Source organism: Bombus fervidus, chromosome 1 (genome assembly GCF_041682495.2).
Source record: "Bombus fervidus isolate BK054 chromosome 1, iyBomFerv1, whole genome shotgun sequence".
Lineage (NCBI taxonomy): Eukaryota > Metazoa > Arthropoda > Insecta > Hymenoptera > Apidae > Bombus > Bombus fervidus.
The window spans coordinates 4,003,050-4,014,339 of NC_091517.1; the positions used below are offsets into that span (position 1 = coordinate 4,003,050).

Sequence of the window (11,290 nt, forward strand, 5' to 3'; positions counted from 1 at the left end):
CGCATAGAAAATCTCTTTATCGACGTGCCTGGGAAATTCGAGAACGTTCTCATATGGTTTCGAAACTATTTTCTACTAGATGGTGACCTTAATTTGCAAAAGGTGACCTTTCATTTTTTTAAATATTGGATAATGTTTCTCTTTATGCTAATTATATTTGATTGTTAATGTCGATGTAAAAGAAAATAGAAATTAGAATTTTCCATTGAATATATTGAATATTTTTAAAGAGACGCTCGGTTTAAATTGTCAGATGTGAATATTGATTTTGGAAAACGATTCATCTGCTTTAACAATTAAATTTCGGAAAGTCCAAGTCCCATGCCTGAAAAATTAAATATTTTGCCTTTTAAACATTTAAATTAGACGTTTATTATTTCGCCTGATTATATGTACGAAAATTTGAATGCATTGGCAATAATCTAATAATTACGTCCAAGAAACGATTCCATGGATATTGATTGAACGAAGATTGTAGGAATTACAGAACTGTCGATAGTCGTGACGCTGGTAAAGGTATTGTCGTAGCACCTCATAAGTTTGTCACAATGTGGATGAAGGCGAATATCTAAGACAGTACGATGCTTATGGAATCATTCATCGATGATGTGAAAACCATCCAAGATAGTGATGCATCGTCACCTTTACGCACAAATAATTTTTTTATTACATTTTTCCAATCCATCCAATAATTGTACATAAATATATACAAGATGTAACGATATTATAAGATTGCGTATGTTTGTGTAATTTCATATTTTTATAAACGTAAGTACAAGAATGGAACCCGAATAAAAATTTGTTTTATCCATTAAGTATCAAAATAAATAATTTGATTTGCATATTATATATATTGTTGCATTCCTTTTTACAGAGTTTAGTACTTTTGAGTTAGCCACAAAACCACAATCTACATATTACATATCTATGGTTAATGACATAATGTACAGAATAAATTACTAAATATATGTAGACACTTATAGCGATAAGTGGATGAAAAGTATTCATTTAAACGCGGTAATAAAAAGTTACAGCTATGAGGATAAAAGTTTTACTGGGGCTATTTTTCTTATGTGTTAACGCGAAGCCACCTACTCAAGCCGAGTGGCTTAATTGGTCTCTCGGGAAACTTGAAGGCATGAAAAAGGAATAAAATTTTCATTCAAAGAGAAGCCAGTGCTAATTCATATTTTCTTACGCAACAAGGCGAGACGTTATATCTAAAGCGTACTGAAAATGTAATCTTAATGAAAATCCAGACGTTCTTGTTTCCTTTGAAGGTTTTTACCTCGGAAAAATGTTTGTGACCCACTTTCCCACAGAAAAAAACAGCTCTAACATTGACTTCCCTACGCGAAGAGAAGAAAAAGGGGGAAAAAGAAAACGGGGGAGAAAAAAAGAACCGTCTCCTCGCGTTGAATACTATATCTATACTAACACGCAAAAGGGCAGACACTGTTGCGAATATATCAATTTTATTGCATCCGCGTGAACGTAAACCAGAGCTGCCGCACAGAATGCTATAAAGAAAGAAATTTTATTCCAAAAGAAGAATCCGTTTCCGTACTTTACCTACACGCGCCCGCACGCCTAACTAACACAGCCCCAAACAATAGAAATTCTATCTCTCGAAAGATTTCAAAGTACGATCTCCATAGGCACAAAAGCTCCGTAAGTGCAACGCCGAGGAATCATGAATAACTGGGTCGCTGCATTAATTCTTTTATGCAGCTCGAGCTTGTGAAACGCAGAGCCGGTCGAGTGGACAGCAACGATAGAACCGGGAAATCAACATCTCGCCGGCACGCTATCTGTAATCATTAAGATATCAGGAAAGAGAACGTGGCAGATACAAAAATAAAGTACAGAAATAATATTGTCGGATTTGCTCCTGAGTTATATCTCGTCCCCTGCTTTGATTTCATTTCACATGCAGACGCTTTAGAGGTTCGTCATATGTTTTAAAAACAAGCTTCGATCGTATAAAGTTGCGCAACCCGGGACGCGAAATAGTATCGCAACGGTTCGATATAGACACAACCACGTTTTACCAATGCGTAACCTGACATTTCATCTTCAGACGACCAGCAGGTGGGGCGTGTTTGATGTGCATCGAACAACATCATCCTATACAAACACGAGAGAGAACCAGGCCTGGGCATATCGGGAAACCAGGGGCTCGTCCAGTTTCCCCCGAGTCGTTAGCTCGCGACACGCTGGAGGGGATGATAAGAAGAACGCAAGCGCGAACCTATCGACCAGCTAACCCTCCGGGTAACACCCTTGCGATCCTCAGCCGAAGCTCACTGCTTCTCCGGCGAACTAGTGGGTAGTACACGCACGCGACACAGGTGAGTACCAGCTTCTCAAACTTTTGCCTTCTAAGTGTAATCTAACAGAAAATATTTGAGATAAAATCGACGTATAAAAAAATTCTTCCAACCGAAAGATTGGCCGAAGAACAAGTGAATTGGTTTATAAATTTGTTTTCTATGATCAATGATATTTTCTTCGTTTGGTAGTTTAGTGTTTGGTACCGTAGCCGGATCGGTTTTTGGCTAGGACGTACTTCTCTCGCGGGGTACTCGCAAAGGTCATTGGGGTATTGAAAGGAATAAGAAATTGATTTTTAGCTAGAGAATATTTTTGAGGTTTCTTTGTCATATTAGTAAGTAAATAAGGTTTCGAATAGATAGTTGATACCGCGTTTTTTCGCTGTTGAATAGAGTTTTTCGAAGTTGATAGAGTTATTTATATTTCAATCATTTACTAATAGAGATTTATGTGAAATAGGTAGGTGTGGCAAGCAAGAAATATTTTAATACGAAAATAATAGTGATTGGAAATCGGCCTTGCGTTTTAACACTAAACCTACCAGTGCTGGTCAAACTGACCGTTTTCAAACTTCTACACAAATTTAACCATATTTAAACGTTATTATATTGCTTCATAATTTCTAACTTTTTACTTCTAGTTTGCCTTTTTCTTTTCTAAGAAAAAGTTGTATTCTGTCCTGCCTACCGCGGGCGGTCAGTTTAATCGACCGATAAAATATTTTAGTTACTCTCAAAATAAATGTAATCAGTATAAAGAAAAAGCTATCTCAAGGTCAGATGACAAACAAAATCAGTAATAACAAGTAATAATAACTGTTACGCCCGTAATCTTGTCATAAACCATAATTCATCCCTCGATCAAGATGAACCGTCATTATGGTCAATTGTTACAAACATTTCAAAAGTCGAAAAGTTTCTTACGGTCGTTGTTCATTCTGATAAAACACGGGAAAAGTGAGGCTTTCCAATGGTCAACGGTCAATTCCACCCTCGAACGACCGTTGGTGGTGAACAGTCAGCACCCATCAATATTTTCATATAAATATTGCCGTCACAGACCATATTCTTACTTACTATCGTCCTTCCGACCAGAATACATCTCGGTTTGTTAGTCAATCAGTCGATATCTAAACTTGTTACCTCTAAAAATCAGACAGAAAGCATTTCAGGGCGTTTTGTGTAAAGCTGTTATAAAAGAAAACGTAAAGTATATATAATAACGGACATAGAAGAAGACTGTTCAGTGTGCGATGTACAAGGAACTTCAGCAACTGAAAATAGCATGGAAACACATGAAAAGCTATTTACGACCAAATCAGAGTTGAATATTATAAATAAGCGTTCACGTCCAAGGCAAACGGGAAGGAAACCATCGTTGACAGAAGAGAATGAGACTGATGTAGAAAACCAACGTATCGCAACTGGACCTGATGGAACAGTTTGGAAAGAAATAGATGCAAGTCCCAAACCTGGCGTGATCACTGTATAAGGGATTATATAATAAAATGTACGGAAGAAGAAACATTTAGAGCATTGGGGACTAAGAGAGAGCTAGATACAACAAAACTAGATGCATTTATTGCTCTGCTATATTCCCGCGGTGCATATCAGGCAAAGAATTTAGATGTCTCACATTTGTGGAATAAAATTTGCAGACCTGCATTTTTTTCAAAAACAAAGAGCAGGAAGGTTTATACGATTTGATAAGAAGAGCGAAAGAAGCGAACGTTTACGAACCAATAAATTTGCAATGGTACCTACAGTATGGAACCCATTTATAGAGAATTCACAAAATTGTATCAGCTTAGTGCATACATTACTTTTGTATAAAAGATCGCGGGAAAAACCATGCAATATAACTATCAACAAGTTCAGATTCATTATTACAAGAAACTTGTCAAGTAAAAAATTGTGAAGTTTACAAAACTACGAAAATCAGTTCAAGATGCGGCATTTGATAATAAGATAATTTGTAAAAAATGCAACGAAGTTGAATAAGATATATCTCTATATAAATACAAGTGTAACTTTATTTAAGTCTATAATTGAAATTAAACAAAAGTAAATTTGGACGAAATTTTATGAAAGTTCAGCACTTTATATACATTCAGTTATAAATTAACCATTATTTAATATAAATCATAAAAACCATTACTTCTTTAATAATCAGTTATTTTGACCAGACACGGTACAAATAGGTGTACACGAAGTGTCGGTAGGTTTAGTGTTAAGTATGTTATTAGTCGAGATTCGTATTCATTTTAAATTTACGCGGGTGCCTATAAACGGAACGGTACTATGTTGATCGAAGAGTTCCTACGAGATAACAACTTATAATGTGCATAAAGTGACGTAATCGTTCTCGTGGGTACATTGCGCGTTATTTTCATGTGACGTTTCAATTCTGTGATCTCTACTTTCTTTCCACCAATTAGATTCTCCCAATTCTTCGATAACAAAACACATCCTTTCGCGCGCCGCTCGTTACAAAGAAGTCTTTATTAAAATGTTTGATTTCTAATGTACAAAATCACCATTTCAATACGTATATTAAATAATGATAAACATAAACGGTTTTTATAAAAAAAATTGAATAAAAAAGAATCTAGTTGAAGTTACACGTTGTTTCACGTTTAAAAAACGTTAAGTGATTGCATTAAATGCAATACTAAGCCCCTTATCACAAAGAATAAAGAGCATTAATCACCAGAACAAACGTGGTGTAGATAAAAATATAAATAATTTTGCAGTTACTTAAAATTAAATATTCCATGGTAAGTACTTGTTCATTTTTTTTTTTTTTTTTCAACTCTTACGGCAGATGCACGTTTCTATGTACGGAGCTTTGGGCGGTCAATGCGCCTGCCCTTTCCTAACGCCTAGGGATTTCCATCATCGATTATTACTAGAGTCTAAGCTAAAACCCCTAGAAATAATATGAACAGCGTAGATCCGTGAAAATACAAGTGCATACAACGTAGTTATTCCCATATTTCGCATGCCGATTAATTAAGAAAATTATGTCTAATACATTGGAAAGAAAATTTACCCTAACACTTAATTAAATATACTGTATATCCAAATACGTTCTGTACACAGTAAATGTTTGAACAATGGGGTGCGCCAGGAAATCTATTGATTTAATACTTTTTATCACTTTGTCCCTCGTGACAATCGGCTGCGCAGTACTGTCAACAATTTAGAAAATTGTTACTCCACCTATCTATGTTAAAATTAGAAACAGTTATCAAGATCTGGTAATTGATCAGTATGACGTTTAGTACATTCTAAACATAAAAATAAATAAAGTGAATCTCCCAAGTTAGGTAAGCTGTCACGAGTTAATAAGATCGAGGAAAATAAGATATATCTAAAAACACGTGAAAATTAGGAGGAATACAGAATTTCGTAGGAGTTCATTTAAAATTCAATTACGTCTAGAATCTCTAACATTAATTGAATGCAGACAGTTCGTCAAGTTGTCGCGTGCAACGGCGAACTTTGTTAGTTTAAAGTTTCGAGCTATTCTGATTAGAAAATGCTTTCACGGGGAAAGCGACTAGCTGAAAGTTTCGGCTTTAAAGAAATCACGAAACTTCTGTCTACGTTTAGTGAAAAGTTTCCACTTTTCAATTCTTTCTTTGCTGCTGCCATTTTACGGTCACGAAATAGCGTGTCGCGTTCAACGAGTAACACCAGCGAATAATTTCGAAGAATTTGAACGAGAGGCCACTTTTATCGTAGGAACAAATTGGTGGCCCACCATTTCCTGGTAGCCTTGGTAAAAATTGTACGAGGCAATACAACGTTATCAGGCGTTTCTATCGCGGTCCGATATCGAAGTTAAAATCATGCTTCCTATCGGAGAAAGCAAAACACGGTCCGTGTAAAAAAGTTCTTCAGCATGTAAAGTCACGCTGCGTCGGTATCGATCAGCAGAATATCAAGCTCCACTTTTACTGTGCTAAATTTCTGTGAGGGTCTCCATCTCGCGCACTCTGAGTGTTCGCGTGGACGTTTTTATCGCGGACCTCGCACGAGCACTCGTTGTTCCTTACTAAGAACATGGAGGTTTAATTATAGCGATACTTCAGTATAAAAAAGGAGAGTAAAAAAAGAATGTATCTCCTCTTTTTTTAAACCGGTTGCCAGATATTTCCATGGCTTTCAACAATCTATACTCGTAACTCGTTCTTTTAAATATGCGAGTGACTTTCGAAGAAGATTTTAAAAACTTGAATGACACTTTTGTCCTGACATAATGCGTATACCATAGTGACACTGTGCCTCGTACGTTTACGTAATCAACGCGTCATAATCCCCTACATGTATGAGTAGTTGTAGGAACTTTATGTTAATCGAACAGTATTCCATCAATGGACATTCATTCAATATTACAAACTAGAAACCATTCTAACCTTCTCTAATCATCACGTACCATTCCCTTTGCAGATTTCAACTTGGATTGTTTAGTTTCTCCTTCCTCACCTCTCTTATTTCATCCTTTCCTTTTGGATTACCTTACGTTGAAGTGTTATTCCACAACTTGGGAAAAAAAGGGCACAACAAAGAGACGAATCGGTGAACGTCGTCGAACGAGCCACAAAGCCCAAGACACGAAATCTCCGCCTCCGCCTCCCGTTCCTAAGCCGCTCGAAGAACACGAAGATCGTCGCATACGGTGACCATCCGACCACCAAAAGCCACCGGAATTCTGCGGTTTTGGTCAGGAGGACGAGGTCGGTGTTAAACCAGCAAGATTACCGGCCGCGGCGGTTGCGCCAAATACTGTGGTACAGCCCCTTCACCCGGCAACATTTCATTCTCCAGCTTTCGACAGTCCTTCACTTCCAATGTTAACTACCTGAAACGGAGGTGAGTGCCTGTCCCTTTCTGTGTCCAACAGCGCGATGCCTATTTTGTTGTCTCTTTGCATGCTCGATAACACTTGGCCGATGGAATTTCCTCAACACTTTCCCTTCTGATCGTCTCGAGAGATTCGAGGAATTCGGAAGCGAGACGCTTCGGATATCTTCAGATTTCTATTTGTTCGTTCAATAGCTTCAAGCCTTGTTTGTTGAGTGATTAATACTAAAAGTACCAGTCATTAGCGAGCCGGTAAAAGTTAATTCCTCGCCTAATGACTGGAAATACTCGGAGGTTTTTATACTCGAAAGAATGACAAGTGCTGTTATATGAATTATTTAAAATAATTAACTCAAGATAATAAATTCGAAATTTTTTGGCTATTGCTCTTAACATATAATAAAAGTATAATTGAAGGTCTCACGAAAAGGAATCTCTACTTTTTCTAGTATTATATCATCGTCAAACATCGTTTAGATCGAAAGGTCACTGGGCTTCTTTTTAGAACATTATGATAGATTAACGTCCCTGTCAACGACGAAAACTGTAACTTTGTTTCTCGTAGTCGAGAACGTCCAGATACGTTTATAACAGTACATGCCAGTACATGGAAATGTATAAAGCAACTCGAAACAAAGAGTTCGGGTCGTTGTACGACAGATGCTTGCAGAGGAGTACATTTGTCGCAGCCTTTTCATTGAACCTGAAGACAGAGTCTTATAATAGAAGCCTAAAATAATGAACGACCATCTTGATAGAAAGCTTAGTTGAATGGGTCATCTATACGTATATATTCCGAATGGTGATATGTCGTATAATATCTCGGCGAATAAATTGCTCGTTCAATTAACCCTGGGCTGACTATCTGATTTATCCATTGAACTATAATTAACAGCCGGTATTCGAGTTCCACGAGACCCGAGCGATGGACCGATAATTCCAACTACATCATACCGGCTATTATTTAATTATAGCACAATTAAGCGTAAATTAATACCGCAAAAAGAAGTGGAGTAAAATACGATGCAAGCATCTCGGTGTTTCTTCATGTTTTATAAATCTCGATGTATGTATGCATGCAAATTATTCAAGAAAGTGCTTTTGGCATCGTGCAAGATCAGCCTTAGGCCACGACGTTTTCCATCTTGGTATTAGTCGAGTGATTTAAAAGCTCTAAGAACAACATTTTGTGTTAATTACAGCCATCGCTTCGTATCATTTAAACCCGTAACGATATTACGCTGAATATTTTAAATTATTTCAAGCTTACCACGCATTCCATGTCTTCGTTACGATTTATTGTCCAACCAAGCAAAACGCCGCTATCGGGTATCTGTCATCCGATTGTCTCGTCGTCAGGGAGAAGTCGTCTCCGCCTGTACCTTGCAAAGCACGAGCGATCGTCGAGCCGTATTTCACGTAAGGCACCGCAAGACGAGACATGTCCACTACTAAAAGACACCATCCGACTACCAGCTACGCGCATCAGAACCAAATATGTCATCACATCCCGTGTCACGCATGCAAACCAGCAATCAGCAATCGTCCATCATCGCCGGCGTGCCATCTATGCCATTTATACCCCGAGCACCTCTGGCTGTTCGATGTGTGCATTATGAACTAAGCCGTGTGAACTGAAAAAAGCAACCAAGCAAAATAAAAAAAAATGCAAAAAGCGTGAAATCACTGGACGATCGGACCGATTGCCACTATCACGACCACGACCATAGTTTGTCTTCCAGGTTCTCGTCAGGGGATTTGAGCTCGGAGCTCGACGATGAACCAAGCACAGACTCCGGGCTGGCCTCCATGGCCAGGGATTCGTCCCAATCGTATCAAGCGGTACCGGATCGGCCATTGCAGTCTCAGCCGACTCCTGTTCCACCGGCTAACCAGCCACCGGTACCTGGAGCACCGCCGTCTGGACCACCTCAACCCGTTGGCGGCGATCTGAGTCTCAACCTGAGACCCGGATCGAGAACCACCAGCGCTCCTTCCTCGCCGGCCAAGACCCGGGAAAGTTTACTCCAGAGGGTTCAAAGTTTAACCGGAGCTGCTCGCGACCAGGTACGCTTCATCTTCTTTTTTAAATAATTAGAAAAACTTAGTACAGAAAAGTTAAGCTGGGATATGAATTTTTAATCCTTATCACTACGTTGTGGATATTTATACATTTATTAAAAATGCACAGAATCCACATGTATAATAGACGAAAATATACAGTACACGTTATATTTAGTGGATGAAACAAATTATCGGGGCAAGATTCTATTTTTTAATTATAAATATAAATTTGTGTAAACATCCACAGTTTATTTATTACCCTCTTGTTGACAATTAGGGTAGAACCTTGGCTTATATTTGATAGCAATTGATCGGAGTGATAAAGATTAAATTATATAACAGTGAACGAAAGAAAGATATACATGTATATTAGATCTGTTTTATATTACATTCTTTTTATCATATTAGTAACAGCCATCCGTTGTGGCAGATATATTACGTCTATTCGTATCTCCTGTCAAATATAATATCGTTTTCTAAAATTACAGTGTTTTTCGTACCATTTGCCTTTTAAGTCTCCTTTGGTTTATCACTGTACGTGAGAGAAATATATGACTAAGCATGATTACTTCCGTGAACGAGTTCCATCTTCAAGTCCAATTTCACGAAGGTGTACACACAGTGTGTAACATATAAATGGTTACTCATTCTCAAACAGTCAGATTACATAGAAATGTAATCGTAGAAACGTGCGGTGCAAAACCTTCGATAGAACGACGTTAGCCAGATTTCAAGCTAAAATTGCGTTCTTGCATGTTCAACGCGTTATCTGGTCTTTCTAATGCTTTCGAAGAAATACGCAAGCATTCGCGTGCACGAAATCCCATTAATCTCTTCGGTATTCATTATCCCATTATACCATTTGGAGCGTTTGGATCTGTAAAGACGTAGCCCTATATGTAAAAGAAAAATTCTTTCTTTTTTTTGCGTGTAAATTGTGGGAATGCAGTAGTATAACTAATTGTCTAAATCTTCTTTACAAACAGGGTGCATCGATTCTAGGAGCAGCGGTGTCAGGTGCAACTAGAGGGCCATCTTACAACAAAGATCGGTGTTTCACCTTGCTAGTCATCGATGACCAGAATACCGACTGGAGCAAATATTTCCGGGGTCGTAGGCTTCACGGTGATTACGAGATCCGTGTAGAACAGGCGGAATTTAGGGAATTGTCGTTAACTGCGAGCGAGACTGGTACTATTGTGTCCATGGCGGTTTATCGTAACGGAACCAAAGTCATCCGGTAATTATTATTAATTATAATTGTATATTATCTTTCAATTTAAGTATCTCTCTCAGTTAAATTTATCTATATATATATATATATTTTTTTTTTGAGAGAGAGAGAGAGAGAGAGATTTAAAGGTGCAAAAATGCATAGAACGTATAGAATATGTAAAAATTCATAGAATATCGGAAGTATAGAATTCACTATAATATTTAATAGAAGAAACAGTCATGAAAATATGAATTTACATAAACATCCGCAGTCTATTTGTTATATGTACATTGTATCATAATATTTATTTATTTATATGTATATGTACGTATTCTATTTATTTTAATCAATATGTATTGTTTATTTTCACTGCGAAAGTAAAGCGGGCAAATTCTGTCGACAGATCTTTCAAACCTGATTTCGTCCTGATACGACAGAACCTTAAGGACGCCGGAGAAGACAACAAGAACCTTCTTCTCGGTTTAATGTACGGCGGTGTCCCGAGCATTAACAATCTCACGGCAATTTATAACTTTCAGGTATGAACTTTGCGTGAGTTAACGACCACATTGAAGATACTTCGAATAAAGGAAACGATTAAGAACTTGATCAATTTCGCACGAAAATGGATTTCTTAATCGTGCTTCTTCTTTCAGGATAAACCATGGGTGTTCGCACACCTGTTAGGACTTCAACGTCGTTTAGGAAAAGACAACTTCCCCTTGATCGAGCAAACTTACTATCCCAACCATCGTGAAATGGTAAGTGATAGAATATAATTAAAGTAAGATAATTGCTTAGGTCTGTA

The 11,290-nt window shown here is 37.7% G+C and overlaps 1 protein-coding gene across 3 annotated transcripts in view; it reads left to right on the forward strand.

The window, feature by feature from the left end:
* The first annotated feature begins 2,204 nt into the window (after positions 1-2,204).
* Syn (synapsin) overlaps positions 2,205-11,290 on the forward strand; it is a 48,001-nt gene continuing 38,915 nt past the window's right edge. For 2 of the 3 annotated variants that reach the window (XR_011800394.1, XM_072008230.1), the window contains exons 1-6: positions 2,205-2,351; positions 6,789-7,211; positions 8,945-9,269; positions 10,253-10,506; positions 10,886-11,021; positions 11,139-11,243. Coding sequence is in view for 2 of the 3 variants with exons in the window: in XM_072008230.1 (XP_071864331.1) it covers positions 9,012-9,269; positions 10,253-10,506; positions 10,886-11,021; positions 11,139-11,243 (753 nt within the window). In the remaining variant the exon portion in view is untranslated. Of the gene's footprint in view, positions 2,352-6,788; positions 7,212-8,932; positions 9,270-10,252; positions 10,507-10,885; positions 11,022-11,138; positions 11,244-11,290 lie in introns of all 3 variants that reach the window. The other variant, XM_072008239.1, reaches the window with a different exon arrangement.